This window comes from Dichomitus squalens (genome assembly GCF_000275845.1).
Source record: "Dichomitus squalens LYAD-421 SS1 unplaced genomic scaffold DICSQscaffold_17, whole genome shotgun sequence".
Lineage (NCBI taxonomy): Eukaryota > Fungi > Basidiomycota > Agaricomycetes > Polyporales > Polyporaceae > Dichomitus > Dichomitus squalens.
Genome location: NW_006766899.1, coordinates 574,152 through 592,576, shown reverse-complemented (window position 1 = coordinate 592,576; position 18,425 = coordinate 574,152). Strand labels below are relative to the sequence as shown.

The window sequence follows — 18,425 nt, the reverse complement described above, 5'->3', positions numbered from 1 at the left end:
ACTGAAGAGTGAGTACTTCATTACCTTTACCTCTAACTTGTAGTTACTTACTTAACCTTTGTAGTCTTGCTTCGACTCTAGGTACAGTTCGTTGCTGCAATATAGTCTTTCCTTACTGACTGAAGATCTTGCTTCGACTCTAGTCGGATCTAATCCTTGTCTTCACAGCCCCGAGTTTATCAGGTTATGAGCCCTGTGTGACGCTTTGAAGGGAGCAGGGTCAGAGAACCCCCGCCTTGGGAAATGTGCCTGAGGGTAACTTCATTTGGAAAAGTTGGTTCCTTGATGATCACCAGAGTGTGACTTCAGGGGGAGTGTGGGAATCTGTAGAATTCACACTCTAGTATCGGTTGGATGGTGTAGTGGTAACACCTCCCAGCGCATATGGGATGACCCGGGTTCAATCCCCGGTCTGACCAACTTCTCATTGTTCAACAAGCCTCAAGACAAATTATGACGTGAGCTGATAACAACCGCCCGGAGTTGCTGGGAGGCATCCGAACGCATGCACTCGCTCGAGTAACTCGAGTTCTCTCGAAATCGAAAACCGAGATATTATTACTATATTTGGGCATGAAATGCCGGTAACTCTAACTCCAACTCTTTGCCGAACAGGCCCTTAGGCGCAACTTTTTAGTTCACCCCGATGGATCGGTTGCGGTTGATCACATCGAGCCTGATCCTGTACATGCGCCTTTGACATGCCCAATAATCCTTTTGTATAATGCTTTAACTGTCAGAACAAGCATGTTCAGTGCGCTCATCTGATATCCAAGACACACTATGATGATCATCAGGTATGTTGTACTCAACACACACTAGGTTCAACGTCCTCAGCACGAGATTGTTATTATGCCAGCTAATCACGGCCTGCAAAAACTTCAATATGGTCTCCAGAACACCGGGAGAGGAGATCTTTGACAAGCTGTCTGATGGAAATTTCATTTCCTGTGAGTCAATTCCCACTTCGTGACAACATAGATGCCCACAGGCCTAACTACAGATCACCAGTATGCCATTAACTGTCAGAACAGAACTACGTACAAGGTATCCTTACACTGGATGTTGCTTCGATAGGCTATCCTTACCTGACTGGACAGGAGCAGGTGAAGGTATGTTTGTAACTTGCGTGCAGAAGAGAAAGCCCAAGATGAGCTCACCAGGTGCCGTATGCACGACGCATTAATCCCTCGACATCCCGACAACCTCGTCCTCCAATGCAAGGCTTCGTATCTTCGACACTGCTTGTCGTCTTTCTGGACCGTTCTCGCCAATCGAGCCCGAGAACTGCAGCGAGTGGACTACTAGTACCAGGGGATCGCCCGGGTGTGTTTGCACTGCTCAGACGGCGGGCTTACATCGGAGGAGCCTATCAGATTGCCAGCTGGAACCAGCAGTGGAATAGTCGACAATAGAAGAAAAATCACAAGGCTATGTTTTCTGTGCGATACAAGCCTCGGAAGAGTGTGGGGAGAGAGAACAGAGTTACAGAGACCCAGCGAGACACACTAATACTTAATGCCGCACCTGTACTACGTACGCGGGATATAAATGTTTGAGGATAAAAAAAAAGAGTTACAGAGACAGTGGCCGACTGAACATCCGCCGAGTCATGGGCGCTGATAGAGCAAGCGCCCGATCAAGATAAGGGTCATACGGAGCTTCGGGAGATACCGCTGGCCAGGGGCCTGCACCCGTCCCGCTTCGGACGACGACATCCTCCAGTGTGCGCAGGTCATCAAGCAGTCACTTTGACAACCGCTGACACGAGCTCGGGTGGGAAAAGGACGACTTAGAGCGCGCCCGGCTCGAGGAATTAAGCGTCGACGGGGACGACGACTGATGGGACACCACAAGCAGGCCTTAGATGGCTGGTGTGGAGCTCAAACTCCGAATGCTTCAATCGTGGAGAGACGGCATAAAAGCCTTCCCTTCACCTTGGGATACGAGTGAACGTTATCCGTCATGCTGGTGAATCAATAACACGAACCCAAGTTTGACATGCTAGATACAAGAGCCGAAGATACGGAAGATACAAATATCAGATCCCGAACAACGTTTCATACTAAACAGAAAGAGGATTCGCATACGGAGGAGTCGAAATAAAGAGACGGGGACCGGGCGCCAGTAACAAGCGACATGAGGCAAACGAACACGTCGAGCTGCAGACACACGACGCCGGGAGAAAGTATCCGTTTCGGAACTTGGTGCCACGCCAAGACGAGAACGAGGAAATCCGCACTGCATACCCCTAGCTTTCGTCTCCCGTCTACCTCGCTCTGCCGGGAAGTCTGAGTACCACAAACGCGCCGCGGGAAACGAAACACCACACCGCCGGGTCTCATGGTCGATTCATATCCGGTCTACAACTGGCCAATCCAACCTCGTGGGGGCCACGCGAGAGCAACCACGGAAGCAGGGAAGGCCGATGCCTGTGCACGCGCGCGCCCTCGAGCACACGCATGCGCCCAGCAGCTGGGCCCGGCGTAATCGGAACGAGGGATTCCTCTAAGGGGAGTTTGCTGTCAGGCAGGCTTCAATCGAGAGACGCCTTCGTCATCTATGCGTGCCCCCACGCCGTTAGCTGACCGCATGACTCCGCGCAGCGAGCGCCACTCACCGGTTATGGTTGTGTGTACGAGATGGAGGGGCGCACGGCCTACGGGTCGAGCTTCTCACCCCGCGCGAGCACGCGCACGACGCGGTTCGGCTGCGTCACCATTTCCATCATCGTCATCACCGCTTGCGGGCGTTCCACCAGACCTGTGCTCGCCGTCGCCGCCGATGCCGGGGCGTTGGGGGTGGCGCGAGGCCCAGCAGGCGCGCCGCCGCGCGAGTTGCGGCGACCGCGGCCGGCCGGGGTACGTTTTGCGCGCTCCTCTTCTCCGGAACGCCTGCCTCCACCGCCGTCAGCAGAGCGCCGAACTTTATTCGGGGCTTCAGTGGGGCCGTTCGCGGTCCCAGCGCCGGGGTGAGGGTGGGGAGGCGCGGAGGTAAGTTCGATTACTTCGACTCCTGCCTTGGCGGCCCAGCGTGCGGCGAGAGCTCCGGAGATGCGGGACTCGTACCTGTTAGGCTGAGGGGCGGGAAGCGGCACGGGTGAGATAGAGACGGGAGCGGGGATAGCGGCCTCGAGCTGGGCTTCGGCGGGGGGTGAAACCGAGGCGAGGACGACACGGGGCTTGGGAGCCTTCTCAGCCTTATCTTGCAGCTCTTCGGCTGCGTGCTCGGACTCCCAGCGGGCGCAGCAGATCGTACGGCGGACCCATTCGGGCGCGGTGCTCCACACGCCGGCCATCTGTTCGTCGAAGGGGATTTCGTCCCAGAGGACGAACGCATCGTCGCGCTGGACGCGGATGCGAGGGTTAGTACCGACCTGGGCCTCGAGGATACGAGACGCGGCACGGGCGCGCTGTGCGAGCGCACTGGTTCCCTTCTTCAGGAGGTCTAGGGTGTTGAGTGCTGTGTGGCGTAGTCAGCGTGGGGGGTAAATGAATTGGTTGTCGATCAAGATGAGAAATGAAGAAGAATGAACAAGGTTTGTAAGGACGTATAAGATTCGAGCTGAGCAGCATTACGCGCGAAAACGACTCGAAATAACTCGACGTAAGTCATGTCGCAAGATGCAACCGATTGCAGTGCGCAGAGGGAGAGGGAGCCAGAGTTACTGCAGACAGATACCCCTCGCCAAAAGACCCAACGCATGGATTACCATATCCAAGGTTTGGAATGGGGCATCGCAAGTTTCGAATTGAGCAGATGGGTGGCGCAACGGAAACAAACAGTCATGAAGACGAAGGGATTCCGAGGAAGCTCCACAGTGTATGAAACATCGTCGCAAGACACAGCATTCTCCGCCATACGCCTCATCCAAGACGCTCTTGACAGTCGGATAGGCAGAGATTGTAGACAGGGCACCGGAAACTAAGGGACCACGCGAGATAGGGAACTCACCTTCAAGCGGCACTATGACAATCTCCTCCCTTCCCTCCCTGCACCACTTCTTGAGATGATACAACCCATGGACGAGGACGCTTGCGTCCACAACAACGATATCGGCATCCTTCTGCCCCTTGCCGTCCTCGCTGCGCCTCTCCCTCCTCTCGTACTCCCTCTCCGCCTTCGGGCCCTCCGTATACCTCTTCTTTTCTTCAGCACTTTCGTCCCCGCGTCTCTGGATGATCTTTGGGCCCCTGAAGCCCTTCTTCGCCTCTCCGGCTCTCCAGTTGTCGGGACTGCGGCGCTCGCGCCAATTGCCGCCGGAGTGGACCGTCTTCTCGAGCTGCTCGACCTGGTGGTTGAGAAAGGCCGCGCCGAGAGCCTTGGACATCGCGAGCTTGCTAGAGACGACCGTGGCGTCGGCCATGGTGGGGGTTCTGGTGCAAGTCGGCTTACGGACGACGCAGGCGGAGCCGCTCAGCCACAACTGCGCCTCCTCCTCAATTAGGAAGGAGTCACAGGGGCGTCACGCGGGCGGCAACTCTCCGTCACGGCCATGTCGTCGTCTTGACTCCTCTCGCTGGCGACTCATCGCGACGGGGCAGGAAGTCCGTATACGGAGCTCAGGGTGCGTGCCTCTAATGTCTGCTTCCAATCTTGCCCCTATACTGTTCGCATTCTCTGAATCCCGGTCAGATCGGTCGGCCGATGGTGAGGTTCCGCGAAATAACATGACCCGAGGGCCGGGAGGTCTCCATAGGAGTTGACAATGGAAGGTGCGCTATACTCAGTCCACGCAGAAACAAACACGTCTGTTGATACGTTCAATGCTCGTGACCTGTAAGTCAGACTATGCTGCCCGGAGGCATGACTTATGAAGCCGCCGCCGGAAGAGGTTACAGCCTAGAACGTTTGAGAATACTGAGCGCTGCTACTCATCATGTTTACCTAACATCGGGCGCGGTGGTCGGCCCCTTATGCATGGTGAGCTCGGCCTAAGAGCAAGCGAAGGCCGATTCATGTGCATGGCTGGTCGTATACTCACTCAACCAAGAGAGGTACGCTGCACGTTGTGCAAAGTTCCATACCATTACCCCAAAGGGTCGAAGGGCTTCCGTTCTTGAAGCTTGAGCCTTCAGGAACGTATCAACTCTGAAGGCGTCTTTGCATGTGTAGGTTCATCCGAGTTGACCATTGATAAGAGTTCGCTGATGAATGGAATTGGAAGTCGCCTATTGAGACTACCAGAGCTGGGCCAGAACATGGAAGAGCGCGGGCGTTCCCCTTGCGTTGTCTTCGGACGAGGGTACCGGTTTCCCGAAGTCCTCTCGGCTCGCCGCAGAGGTTGATATGTTCGTCCAAGCCGATTGCCAAGGACCCCACGGCCCTTTCCCCGCCGGAACATCAGGATGCAAGTTCCGGCGGCATCGAGAGAGCGTTCCAACGGGTGCTCGGCCTCCTGACAAATAGTTTCCGGGTTCCGATCGAGGTGGCTGAAATCTGACCCGCCTTCTCCGAACCTCGTTCTCCTTCACCCCAATATTCAAGAAGTGTTCACCACCTCGGTATGTTCTGATGTATGGAAGAGCGGTGCGTCCGGGCTGGCTGAGGGCCAATCGGGGCCTTCGAAGGTAGGAAGCGCCCAACCGCCGGACCCTTCGAGGCGCAGCGAAGTGGGCCCAAAAACAGGGCGACATCGGCCGACGGCAGCACGGCGTGGGATGAATATCTTCCTTCGAGCATCGTCAGTTTTCTTTCGTGTGCACTCCACCCGCGAGCATGGCCGGCAAGCGCTTCGGGTGATGTCATCCGGTCGGACGGGAGTACTAAAGTGCTCGCGCCGTGGCTGCGCTCTCCCGACCGCGCTATAAACCCCTCACTCCCATCGATTCTCCTCCCCAGCTCCCCCGGACTCTTTGCGGGGCCGAATTCGTAGCTTTCCAGTACCCCACCCTACAGCGCTAAAATCTCACTATCATGGCTTTGTTCTACGTGTGAGTTACTCACTTGCGCCTCTAAATGAAGACGGCATGCGTCTCTGACATGGGATCGCAATAGACAAGGCCTGCCTATAGGCTGGATGGCCATCATGTTGGCCGTGTTGGCCTCCATGGGTGGTTTCATCTTCGGTGTGCGTACTTTCCACATTTCGTTAGCGCAGGTCCTGGTACTCACTTCAATCGGTCCCGTGCCCGGCATCGCCACAGTATGACACTGGCCAGATCTCCGACATCGTGCTCATGCCTGACTTCCTCCTCCGATTCGCCGACTGCGGTGACCCAACCGACTCCTCAACATGTCACTTCACGGATGTCCGTGAAGGCCTCATCGTCGCCCTACTCAGTATCGGCACACTCGTCGGCGCGCTCATCGGTGCACCGTAAGTCTCTCCGCGATCGCTGTCCGTCCGGCCTTTTGAACGTAGTGCTAAGTAGCCTTAACTCACTTGCAGGACTGCCGACTTGCTTGGTCGTCGATATGCCATGACCACGTGGTGCGGCGTCTTCATGATAGGCGTCCTCATCCAGATCACCACCTTCCACTCTTGGGTCCAGTTCGCGATCGGTCGTCTCGTCAGCGGCCTCGGCGTTGGCGCCCTCAGCGCCGCTGTCCCTATGTACCAAGCCGAGACTGCTCCTCCGCAGATTCGCGGTACCCTGACGGCTACATACCAGTATGTTCCGCTCACCGTCGTGGACATCATTATCACATATGCTGACTGGTTTTTGGGGAACCAGATTATTCATCACCTTCGGTATTCTCATCGCATGTAAGTGCATCGTCGCTTCCAGCATCACGATTTTCACTCATCATGCCCCTTCGTTCAGATTGTATCTCTATCGGCGCGCGAGGCATCTCAGGGTCCGGCTCATGGCGGACCGTTGTCGGCATCGGCTTTGTCTGGCCCGTCATCCTTGGCGTTGGTATCTTGTTCATGCCCGAGTCGCCCAGGTATGTAGTCCCGTTAGCGTCAGTACGAATGCGTGTCTTACTAGTAATCTCATAGATGGCTCACTGCGCGCGGTCGTTACGACGAGGCGCGGCGTTCAATTGCACTGGCCCGTGGTATCCCAGACTCCGAGGCGGACAATCATGCGGTCGTCCATCGCGAGGTGTGTACGGACAGTACGCTCACAATGAACGCCGTTCACTGAAGTAATTTCTATGTAGGTTGGGGAGATGCGCGCGGCCATCGATCTGGAAAGCAAGGAGAAGGCAGGCTGGATGGAGTGCTTCAACCCCCGTCGCAAGCAGCTCTACCGGACTTTGCTCTGCATGACCCTGCAGATGTTCCAGCAGCTCACGGGTGCTAACTACTTCTTCTACGTGAGTGTTTCCATATAAGGCTGCCATCGCTCTCGCGCTTATCGCAACGTAACAGTACGGAGCCACCATTTTCCAGTCCGTCGGTATCAACGATTCATTCGTGATCCAAATCATCCTTGGCGCTGTGAACTTCGTTTGCACGTTTGGCGGCATGTACATCATGGAGAAGGTAAGCAACGACGTCTTGGCCTTCGCGTTCCAGCCTGCTCACGGATGACCTCCCAGTTCGGACGTCGCTGGCCTCTGATCATCGGAGGCGTATGGCAATCGGCCTGGCTGTTCGTGTTCGCGGCCGCCGGTACAGCCAAGGATCCAACCGAAAACAAGGGCATCGGCGAATGTAAGCGTCTCTGCTTGAATGTCATTTCTGCGATCGCACGCTGACGCATCCTCCGTAGTGATGATCGTCTCCGCGTGCTTGTTCATCTTCGGCTACGCCATGACCTGGGCCCCGTAAGTCCGCGCTCGCCCCCTCTCGTCCCCTAATCGCTGACTCGCCTCCCTCCTCCTCCCCTAGCGGCATCTGGATCCTCATCGGCGAGACCTTCCCCACGCGCACGCGCGCGCGCCAAGCCGCGCTCGCGACGGCCTCGAACTGGCTCTGGAACTTCCTCCTCGCGTTCTTCACGCCCTTCATCGTGAAGGCGATCCAGTACCGCTACGGCTTCGTGTTCGCCGCGTGCAACCTCACCGGCGCGGTCATCGTCTACTTCTTCCTGTACGAGTCCTCGGACCTCTCGCTCGAGGAGGTCGACGACATGTACTGCGACCCCGCGTGCAGGCCGTGGACGTCGCGCGCGTGGGCGCCCGAGGGCTTCCCGTCCCGCCGCGAGTTCGCGGAGTCGAAGACGGCGGCGGACCGCGCGCAGAGCCCCGCGGGGAAGAAGGCGCACGGGGAGATGGACGTCCAGCATGACGAGCATGTGACGCGTGCGAATGGGGCTGCTGCGTCTCCGCCTGCGTACGTCTAGTAAAGGGCTAGAAGAGATGTATAACTATCGCGTTCGCACATCATAGTTCATATGTACACTAGGTAGCATACTGTATAGTACTAATTCACATGCTAATCATAGGACTAGAGTTCTGAGAGTTCTGATACATGGAAGACACTAACATTGAAAGAAAGAGAGGTAAGCATGGGCGTTGATGATATACACATTGCACGTAAATTGCGAATAGTGGTTACTCGGAGTCGGCGACGGAGGTGGTCTGAGGCTCGGGAAGGGTCTGGGGCTCGGGGAGGGTCTCATAGAGTGGGTAGTGACACTTGTAGTCGGGCGGTACGCGGTCGTGCAGCCTGTCCTCCTTCCAGAAGGAGACTTTCGAAGTGGTGTTCCGGATCTGTGCGATCATGTAAGGGTGGTTTGTCAACCTATCAGCAAGTATGCGGTCCTCGGGGGTGGGGATGTCGGGCATCCTCATTCCCGGCGTGGGACCATCGTCGTCCTCTCTATTCCTACGCGGGGCGTCGGAGGCACTGCTATCACCCTCTACACGCCTGCGCTTGGACGGTGGGGGGGTCTGGAAACGATCGCGATGTTGAGGATGTGCAGGGTGGTTCGGATGTTTCTCCAGCCATTCGTTCCACGCGAGGATCTTGTAGCGTGCTGAGATGCAGAGAAGGAATCTGTGGACGATGACGTCGAGCCCCTTGCTAGCAAACGTGATGGGCAGCGTGGAATTATACATGGGATGGTCGAAGAAGAGGCCACCAGCGGTTTTCTGCATGACTATCGCCCACTTCTGAGCACCGCAGATGATCCTGTTGTTGTGGACTGTGAAGCAGTCGTAGCACTTCTCCAGGAAATGAGCCGCGTCATCATCCGTCAAAAGGGTCGACTTGAGGTAGCGCACTGCGTAATACACGAGGATGTGGAAGAACGATTCCAGTTCGTCCTCTATCTTCACTCGCCGCAAAGTGTTCATGAGTAGATACACGGACATGAATTGCCACCGGCCCTGGTTGTGCTGTCAGTCAGACTATGCAGCACATTTCCAAGAAATAACATACCGAGCGCTGTGGTTGGCGCGCCTTTGGTTGGATGTTGCGCTCGATGACAGGCTTCGAGATCTCCCAGTCCGTGAGAAGGCCACCCCATACCAAAGAGCGCACACCCTCCGAGGATCGGGTAATCTTCGGGTAGATGATGATGTTTTGGTCGCTCACATCACGATGCAAAACGCGGACTCTCAACTTCTTGTGACTGGCGGCGTCAAAGTGGGCTGAGAAGAGATGGTTCGGTGACGGCAGTTCGACAATATGTGCATAAAAAGACTCACCACCAATGCAGTCCAACACGATACTCGCAAGTTGTCGCCCAAACAGGAACTTTTTGAGCGGCATACCTACTTCTGCGACGGCTACTCGGTAGTGGTTGTGATGTCGTAAATGGCATGCTTGAGTGTATACGACAGGACCGGGAGAGGAGAGCTGTAAAACAGGCCTGGATAGTACCACTGACTGTGGCGTTCGTCTATTGGTTCGGGAAGCGTTCTTCGAGCTATCGGGTCTTCTGCAGGATCGTCGAGGAGCTCTACGGAGTGGCGGCTGCGTGGGTGCTGAGGATTGAGGAGTGCAGGGCTCATCTGGCTCGTCTTTACGTTTCCGCTTTCGTCCTGAAGCACTGTCTCCCATACTGTCAGGTACAGTGGGTGGCGCAGAGGTGGCAGTCGGGGATTCGGCAACAGGAGCTCGAGGATTCTTGTGCTTCCACCAGTCAGCGGTGAGAGTCGTCTGGTTTCCGATGTCGCCGTGGCAGACAAGTGTGGGTACCCCTGGTATCTTCACGTGATTGAGACGAGCAAGAATGTCACCCTCCTTCTCGATCTCCTCGAACGACACACGCCACGAGTCTTTCAGCCAGACGAAACGAGACCCTTCACAGTGCCACGCCACCCAGCACTGCGTGCCACGACCAGCCATGCCGGGTGTGACCACTGCGGCCTTTCCAACGAGGAAGTGATCCACCCCGTCGCCTGAAGGAATTTGGAGCTTGTATCGCGGCCGGTCCCTGTCCCGGATCGACTCCTCAAACATCTTCCGCACGTACTTGTAGTGGAAAGACTCGGGAAACGTCTCTCCCTCTAGGGGACGAGGCGTCTCATCCACCTCGTTCACAACGCGCTGGGCGATGGTGTCCAACTCGTCGAAGTCGTCTCCCTCGAGACGAATGGCAGTAGGATCGATCCCAAGCGCTTCGTCGTCCAGATGGGAGATGCGCCACAGGAACTCGCAGAGATCATCTGGATTCTCGTAATAGTCGACAGATGGAGTAACGATCGTGCCAGCCCGATCCCAGCGCAGAAGGCGGTAGCGACGTCCCATGACCAGAAGCATGATGACGAAGACGCGATGCTGGTGCTCGAAAACCAACTCGGAGTAGGTGACGATCTGAGCGCGTACCTCCTTGCGCTTTTCCGCCTGGGATTCGAAGTCAATACCCTTGTCATCGAATGGATCGTAGATGTCGCCCTTCTTCCTGCTCTTGAACTCCGCGGGCACCACCTGAGACGACCAGTGGGGGCGTCCGTCTGTCGGTGCATCCTGTGGACGGAAGAAGGCAGCATCGACCTTCTGTCCTGTCCCATCCATGTTCTTGGGATCGGGGCGCCTCTCGCTGGTCGTAAATACCATCTTCGGACAGAGCTTCTTCAGTGCCACGACATTTCGCTAAGAGACATGAGCAGATGCAAACCACCTAACCACGGCAAACTCACAAACTGTGCAACCACGTCGGTTTCAAGTTCCTTGTCGGCATTGACAAGGCTCTCGAAGGGGTTCCTCTTCCGTGGCTTGCGCTTTGGAGCTGTGGAGGGGTAGGGGAGAAAGGCGTCGAGAAACTCAATGGGGGAGTCTGCCTTCAAGAACAGACGGGCCATGTCTTGCATAGACTTGAGACGATATTCTGACAAATCGAGGTTTTCCAAAGCCCACTCCCAACTGCTGAGGTTGTACGGCTTGGCGGGCGATTCTCCGGGTTCAGGATCGGGAGCCATGGTGGTCGACGGTGTCAAGGAGCGAGCATACAGAGCCGCCCACTATGTCCCCTGCAGAGTTCGTGGTTAGGATACATACCCGGCGGTTGCATTGTCCCGCAACCTGCTAAGCGACGGCTCATTAGAGTACGCGCCTTCGGCGGACAATAAGTGAGCAGGCTCCTTTAATTATTTGCTGCCGAGATTAATAGCTCACACATCCCGGAGTGCGGATCATGGCTAAGGCTGATCAAGGTCCTGGCATAATGAAAGGGCCGCACTGTATGACGAACACACGGCAGGCATTCCCAGGGGTTTCGGCCAGGGAATAGTCTATGAAAGGGAGAGGCACGACGCAAGCCATCCAAGAGGATGTGGCACTTCTGAAAAAAAAAAGTCGGGTAAATCGGCGGAGGGTTGCCTCCTGCCTCCCGCTTTCGTCGACTTTTCTATGCACGGAAACATGGGAATGCCTGCCGTGACATGCCCGAGAACTATACTAGCGTCAAGTTCGATCAGCGTGAGTAAGATATGTAGCTCTTCATATTTACGTTTCTTCTGATGTGCAGGACTGGCCACGGTAAATTGGAGACCGTTGATCTGAGTCGACGTGCGGTATAGATAGTACAGACCGGTGAGAAGCCACTTATGTCCTGAGCGCTACGCACCACAATAAGGGTCGGTAGCAGAGCTACGACACTATGATGTCAACCGATATGATGACTCAAACCTTCGAATTCATGTAGTGTGAATATCCACCGAGCAACGCTACTCTGCGGCATCCACACGCCCCGACAAGTGAATCAGCTACAATAGTGCACATCTGTTAGACTTGATCGTACAAAACGTTGCCCAGTATACACAGCACGTGCCCTCGCTTTCGTTTGCCTTCTCCATCAATCTGACGCATGCTCCGCATTCTGTGCGTCCCAGTTGCCAGCTGCACGAACTAGAACCTCGACGTCCATGCTACCGGTGACCATTACAGTGTCGCCCAGTGTAAGGGGTAAGTGCCATCCTGCACCAGGAGAAGGCGATAGTCGAGTGGGAGATGTCTGTCAGCACACGGCAAGGACAGCATTGGATCAAATGCGGATAGGAAAGGCAGAGGAGGTTGAAGAGTACTGCCAGCGCGTCCTAAAATGTCGTTGCCAAGTTGAATATCAATTATGTCACAGTGGTGACAAGCGCCAGATCGAGATACGGGCCATACGCAACTTCACCGCTGGTGACCACTTTGAGTATGGGCCCAGCGATGTCGTGGGATTTCCACACAAGTGAGACATCGCTTTGCGGCCATGCAGAGGGGACAGATTCTCTGGAGGAGGAATATGTAATGAGTAGGTGGATGTATGTCGATGCGATGTAAGACTATATAGTATTAAACTTTATCGCTACACAAAACGGCGGATGTAGACCGTAGAAGGTCATGGAGAGAAATAACATGACAATCGGACGCGTAGTTGTTGGCGACCCACCACAGCATCAGTCATAGTGCAGGACGCAGCCTACTCGCACAGGGATCGTTCTGCAAGAACTGCGACGTCTGTCGGACAACGATGCACCTGCCACTGCGGAAGCAGAAGGGCGACCACATCGTAAACGGGTGATGTACACTGCGGTACAGACTCACATAAGGGCGGAAAAGATTCTATTTAGATGGAATCGGAACCGCGGACGATACGCGAGCGGAGGTAGTCAGAATAAACTTGTCGGGAGGCAGGTAATCAGATTTCTGGATGCAGTTGGCCTTTCCATATCATTTCGACGCAGTGCTGTTGACTACAGCTGTCTATGTAACCGTCTAAACCGGGATTTTCGGGGGCTCTGGCCCCTAAAACGGTGTTGTCGCGAAGTTGTGCTGCGAGTCTGTCGCTAGGATCCTACTTTTCGCCAGGGGCGACAGGTAACACAGATGTCGGAGAGTCGATGCGAGCAGCAGGATGATACCTCATTTTGTTCTTGTCCTAGGTCCTACGACGCCGCGCAGAAGCTTTTTGGACAGCAGCAGCGCGTGTTTGACTGCGTGTGCGGCGCACCGCAGTGTCTACGCGGATAGGAGGAGCCGCGCCTGCTTTCTCCTTGGGAGAAGTCTTGCGACGTCGCTTAGCGGGAGGCGCTGGTTCCTCAGACTCGAGTTCGATGACGGGTTCGGGGACAGGTGGAGGAGAGGTGGGACGTGGAGGAATGCGATCGCCCTCCTTCCAATCATTCCGGCAAAGAAGCTTGGCGAAGAAGTCGAGCGCGAAAGAATGGTCCACGACCCGACTCGCTAGCAGCTGGTCCTCCTCCGTAGGTGTATTGTCTGGGGTTATGTTCGGTGTCAAGTTCGCCATGTACTCTGCAAACACTGGGTTGTGGTCTAAGTCGATCATAGGCGCCATAGCATGTGCGGCGATGGCCGCGCGAAGAGTGGCGCGAGCCGCCTTCTGGCTCTCTGTGCCTGCTGACGACGAAGAGGAGGAAGAAGGAGTAAGAGAGCGATTGCGGGCTTTGTAGTACATGATCTTGTAGTGTGCCCTGAAGCTCTTGATAAGCGTCCCGAGGAGCTGATCAATCGGGCTGTCGAAGATCAGAGGCCCCCCCGGCACTAGCGTACTGAGGTATCCGTGATGATTGATGGCTATGGACTTGAGCGAGTCGTTATAGTCGTGCGGGAAGCCACGGAAATAGAAGTAGTTGTCTAGCCAGGGTTTGGGGCTGTTGCAGTTGGAGCGCAGGTAACGGACGGAGTAGTAGACAAGGACGTGGAAAAACGACTCTAGCTCGTCGGAGATTTTGACGGGATCACGTAAGTTCCCCGACAGATTGACCGACATGAACTCGCGGGTGCCCTAGACAGCGATTTGTGATGTTTGGTAAAAGTTCGATTCGGAAGAGAAGATGTGCACGCACCAGGCGACCTCCTGCCAGTGACTTCGGCACATCTTCAGAGTCTCTATGCTTGGAGAGCTCCCAATCGATAAGGAGACCGGTCCAGACTATCGAGTGACCCCTTCCGTCCTTATCCTGTCTGACCCTAGGGTAGATGAGGATATTTTCCCCGCTGATGTCTCGATGGAGGCGCATGGTCGCAGGATTGGTGGCAGCCTGATGGTGAGCTATTACGTCAAGTGTTAGGGCTGAGACATCTCCGCGACAGATGCAATCTCACCGCGTAGGCAATCGAGAACAATAGACGTCAATTGCTTCCCACGCTGGAAGTTCTTGAGTGGCAGAGCGATCTCCTTTACGATGACGCGATAATGCGTGTGGCATCGCAGAGGACAAGGGGCCTGTCGACTCTTGAAGCGCGAAACGCCGTCATCGCTGCGTAGTCTAGATGCTCTCTTGCGTTTTCTACCAGTGGAAGAAGCGGGCGAGCGGGAAGACGACGACGACGACGACGACGCTGAGGATGACGCTGAGGATGACGAGTAATCTGGCGATGTTGGGCTTGTAGCGTGTCCCCGCGACCACCACAGGTCGGTAACAGTCGCTTGGTCCCCGACGTCGCCATGGCATACGAGGGTCGGGACATTCTCGATCCCAGCCTCGTTGAGCTCACGGAGGACATCGCCCTCCCGTTCAGCGACCATCTCGGACGGGCGCCAGACATCCTTGAGCCATACAAAACAACCAGTTCGGCAGTCAAAGGCCACGTATCCTCGCATCCCACGACCAAAGACATTAGAGCCGTGAACCACGGGTTTGCCCACGAGGTAGTCGCGCATGCTGTCACCGTCTGGCACCTGTAGTCTGTAGCGCGGCCAGTCTGACGAGAGACTGTCTCGAAACATTGAGCGTACGTATCGAAAAACATGGGGTCCGCCGACTTCGCCTTCCTCCGCATGACATTCGAAGTGATCGAGGTCCTGGTTGTTCAGCGTTGCGGCGACATCCATGCGGAGGAAGTCGGGATCGCGACTCAGAACGCGAGTAGCGGTAGGATCGAATCCGAGGGAGGCGTCGTCAAAAAGAGAGAGCCGCCGCAGGTAGTCACATAATATGCCAGGTTGCTCATAGTAGTCTGTCGGAGGTGTCGCAATCATTCCTGCACGATCCCAGCGGATGAGCCTGAATTTCCGCCCGAAGATGACGATCATGAAGAGAAAGACGCGATGCTGAGCGGAGAAAAGACGCTCCGCTGCTTCAGACATCTGCTCGAGTCGCCGTTTACGCTCGCGTCCAGCCTCGGTGTTCTCGTTCTTCTTCTCCGCGCCTGCGAAAGGATCCGCATCAGGGACACGGGGGAAGAAATACACCGGCACCCTCTGGTCTGCCCAATGAGCTTGTCCGCGCCTGGGGACATGAAGAGAGCGGATGATTGAGGCACTGATTCCGCGCTGTGCCCCTTCGACAGCGGAGCAAGACAGCTTGTGAGCATTTTGAACAAGCACTGATCCTGGTATGAGGTGATGGCTGTTGACTGCCGAGATCTGGTAGACATCTTAGCCGAGCCACACACGTTTGGACGACTACTCACAAACAGTTGCGAGATTTCGGTCTCGTCCATGTTGCGTGCACGCTTCAGTAAGGAAAAAGGAGCGAGGGAGACACGCTTTTCTCGCACGTTGATGTGTGATGGCCGAAGGAAGGCGCGCGAGAATTCGTCGTTGCCCAACTGAACCACTGAGTTCGCCATGACGAGTGGCGGTGCAATAGGAGAGATGGTGGAAGCTCTGGCGTATGACCAGTAAGAAATAGAGGATTCAGCGCAGCAGAGTAGCTAGAGAAGAGTCGGCGGTTACAAAGATCGTGGGGGGAAGTATGGACAATGATGTTCTGTTTCAACGTTGAATCTGCACTTCGCTTACCATATTTAGGACCAACGGCATTGTGCGATTTTGAGCGCTCTAGCGCTCAATGCTGGAGTCCCCCTACTAAGCGGCCCGGGCCTGATTCGGATTGGATTCATCGGCCATCCGCTTCGTCTATTCAAGCTGTACAGTCGACACCCTCCTAACCCATACCCCTGGTAACCCATAAGCTCTAAAAACCCATAGGATTTTGGCTTTCCCAAGTCGGGATAGGGGGAATTCGACCCCATAACCCATAGGTCCCCAGTACCCCATAACCCATAGCCTTCTAGGGCTCAAAACCCATACGGTAATAGTGGCGCTCATCAATGGCCCACAAATTACTCGATACATGCTTCCTAGTGTCCTCCTAGCATCCATCCATGCTTCAACCACGTTGTGGGTAGGTGAGTGTGTTCGAAATACCATAGCGCTCCCTCATCAGCAAAAGTGCGAAAATCGCCCTGAGGATCGCAGGTATTGCCTGAAGCGCCGGTTCATGCGCGAGACGGCACGAGCACCCGATATGGGGGCAAGAGGGGCCCTGCCTCGCAATGTCTACAATATCGGGCAAGACTTGCCAGAAGTTTGCATGACGGTGCACTAGTAGCTTGTTATTGCATGACGGCGCGTGCTCGCACAACGTTCAATAGTCCTCGTGTCCAGTAAGGATAGTAACATTTATTCAAGTCCTGTTCAACCTATGGGACGTCATTAGAAGGGATCGGCTTCTTGATGAGACGGTATTGGCCTGGTGCATGGGCACAGATTTTGTTCGAGGCTACGTTATATACTACATAGCGATAAAGCGTATACGAGCAAGCTCAAACTCGTCTTCGTCCATATGAGGCAACTCAACCACCGGAATGTGTCTCCCAAGTAGCAGTTTCCACAGCTGCTCGTCGCCCTGGACGCGGCGGCGGCGGCAACCAGGAGACGCTCCTTCTCAGCCTGCGACACCTCGATGGCCTGTCCGTCGACCTTACCGTCGGGCAGCACGACCTTGTTGTGTGCAAACTCCAGCTCCGCAAGTCCGCACGCGCAGTCTTTGGGCACCTTCCGCTGTGACGCACCGTGGGCTGCGGGCTCGTACACTGCTGGGACCTTCTTCGACGCCTTCTCCGGGTCTACCTTCCGCCGTAGGGAGAGTGCGGCAACAGGAGCGGTTCTGAGGAAGGTAGATGTCTCTGTGGTGTGTGTGGGCTTTTGCACGATGAAGGTACCCTTCTGCATTGTGCTGAGCACGGTGAAGCCAGCGGGGGTGAGGTTAGAAGGAAGAGTTAGGAGGCGCCGAAATCGAGGTGGAGCGTGCCTAGCGGCTTGAGGCCCTTTAGCAGGTGCGGAAGGAGGTCGGGTATCCTTGGCACGAAGTTTTTGTACTCAGGCGTGGGCAACGAAACGTGCACAGATGCAAACTTGGAGAGAGGGAGAGTTATCGCTGGAAGTTCATGAGACCATGCTGGCGTCTCAGATAGCATTGATGTACATACCCCCGGCGAGCAACCTGTCGACTATATGCCTCTCAACCTCGCGCGTATCCTCCAGTAATCAAAGCCTGATACTTTCCATCCTGCGCAGTCGCGGGTGAGCCAATAGCGAGTGCAGGGCCTCTTGCGAGAACGGCGGCTGCGACGCCGGAGGTAGTGGACGAGGGATGGCCGGGCCGGGATAGCGATGTCAACCGGGTCGAGAAGGAGGCTGCGGGAATATGTGCCTTGATGAATGGTTAGGGATGACAGAGAGAGCAAAGACAAAGGGACGTACTTGCATTCTACTTAGAGCCGCCTGAGCTTGTCATCTGCGCGAGCAAGGGCGCATTCATACTCTGTATGCGCCTGAAAGAGTGTGAGCAACGGAAAATGGCAGAGGAGGATCTGTGAAAGACATGCGGTGATGATCTGGTCGTACTTTTCTTTGAAGACCTGGAGCTTACGTGCTGTCAGTCCTTTCGAGTGGGCGAACGGGGCAGAAACCTCACATACTTTTCCTTGTATCGGGTGTTTGTACGGTGGGATGTAGACGGCTGGAACAAAATGAGGGTGGTGAGCAAAGACGGACAGGAAATCGGAGGGAGGGTAGAGACCTTGAGACTGCCGGCAGAAGAGACACATGCGACGCTGACTTACTCACCTGTAGCTGGATTTTCTGCCAACTTTTCAGCAACCTTCAACTGCTATTTGTCCTCATAATCAATGGCTTCTGAGATAAGTCTTAGATTGCTTTTGACGTTGATGTGTTGCTGTAGCCCGCTATAGTAGAATTGTCTGCCTTTGCGCAGGTCTTGAGGCGAGAGTTTAGGTTAGTAGCTGCTTCTTCCACCCACAACAAAGTTCCCTTGGCATGTAGATGAAGACAGAAAGAAGCAGCAGCAGATTCCTGAACAAGTGCGCATACACGCAGTGGTGA

The 18,425-nt window shown here is 55.3% G+C and overlaps 5 protein-coding genes and 1 non-coding gene across 6 annotated transcripts; 2 read left to right on the top strand and 4 right to left on the bottom strand.

Moving 5' to 3' along the window:
• The first annotated feature begins 348 nt into the window (after positions 1 to 348).
• On the top strand, positions 349 to 419 carry DICSQDRAFT_t95. Its single transcript has one exon. It is a non-coding gene; the product is annotated as a tRNA-Cys (tRNA).
• Positions 420 to 1,970: 1,551 nt separating this feature from the next.
• On the bottom strand, positions 1,971 to 4,376 carry DICSQDRAFT_87461 (uncharacterized protein). Its single transcript, XM_007366409.1, has 3 exons — positions 3,955 to 4,376; positions 2,621 to 3,462; positions 1,971 to 2,560 (listed from the first exon to the last, which is right to left on the bottom strand). The coding sequence occupies exons 1-2, from the start codon at positions 4,364 to 4,366 to the stop codon at positions 2,660 to 2,662; spliced, it is 1,215 nt and encodes a 404-aa protein (XP_007366471.1). The 5' UTR covers positions 4,367 to 4,376; the 3' UTR covers positions 1,971 to 2,560; positions 2,621 to 2,659.
• A 1,540-nt stretch (positions 4,377 to 5,916) lies between these two features.
• On the top strand, positions 5,917 to 8,237 carry DICSQDRAFT_127498 (general substrate transporter; the record flags this gene model as incomplete). Its single annotated transcript, XM_007366408.1, has 12 exons — positions 5,917 to 5,933; positions 5,998 to 6,070; positions 6,096 to 6,319; positions 6,392 to 6,613; positions 6,678 to 6,709; positions 6,768 to 6,891; positions 6,947 to 7,052; positions 7,111 to 7,266; positions 7,322 to 7,435; positions 7,492 to 7,606; positions 7,665 to 7,719; positions 7,784 to 8,237. The coding sequence occupies 12 exons, from the start codon at positions 5,917 to 5,919 to the stop codon at positions 8,235 to 8,237; spliced, it is 1,692 nt and encodes a 563-aa protein (XP_007366470.1).
• Positions 8,238 to 8,448: 211 nt separating this feature from the next.
• On the bottom strand, positions 8,449 to 11,262 carry DICSQDRAFT_170790 (uncharacterized protein; the record flags this gene model as incomplete). The annotated part of the gene is made up of 5 exons (XM_007366407.1): positions 8,449 to 9,225; positions 9,278 to 9,489; positions 9,547 to 9,627; positions 9,904 to 10,936; positions 10,984 to 11,262. 5 exons carry the CDS (start codon positions 11,260 to 11,262, stop codon positions 8,449 to 8,451), a joined length of 2,382 nt encoding a protein of 793 aa, XP_007366469.1.
• Positions 11,263 to 13,208: 1,946 nt separating this feature from the next.
• DICSQDRAFT_170789 (uncharacterized protein) lies at positions 13,209 to 17,252 on the bottom strand (the record flags this gene model as incomplete). The annotated part of the gene is made up of 5 exons (XM_007366406.1): positions 13,209 to 14,075; positions 14,137 to 14,342; positions 14,396 to 15,659; positions 15,707 to 15,902; positions 16,882 to 17,252. The coding sequence occupies 5 exons, from the start codon at positions 17,250 to 17,252 to the stop codon at positions 13,209 to 13,211; spliced, it is 2,904 nt and encodes a 967-aa protein (XP_007366468.1).
• Positions 17,253 to 17,299: 47 nt separating this feature from the next.
• Positions 17,300 to 18,130, bottom strand: DICSQDRAFT_170788 (uncharacterized protein; the record flags this gene model as incomplete). The annotated part of the gene is made up of 6 exons (XM_007366405.1): positions 17,300 to 17,457; positions 17,510 to 17,523; positions 17,582 to 17,733; positions 17,784 to 17,790; positions 17,844 to 17,941; positions 18,002 to 18,130. The coding sequence occupies 6 exons, from the start codon at positions 18,128 to 18,130 to the stop codon at positions 17,300 to 17,302; spliced, it is 558 nt and encodes a 185-aa protein (XP_007366467.1).
• Positions 18,131 to 18,425: the final 295 nt, after the last annotated feature.

Bases quoted from the DNA above. Each gene is read 5' to 3' on its own strand.
- DICSQDRAFT_87461 (XM_007366409.1), bottom strand. From the start codon at position 4,366: ATGGCCGACGCCACGGTCGTCTCTAGCAAGCTCGCGATGTCCAAGGCT. The intron at 3,463-3,954 runs GTGAGTTCCCTA...TACGCCACACAG, and splicing joins TGTCATAGTGCCGCTTGAAG to CACTCAACACCCTAGACCTC.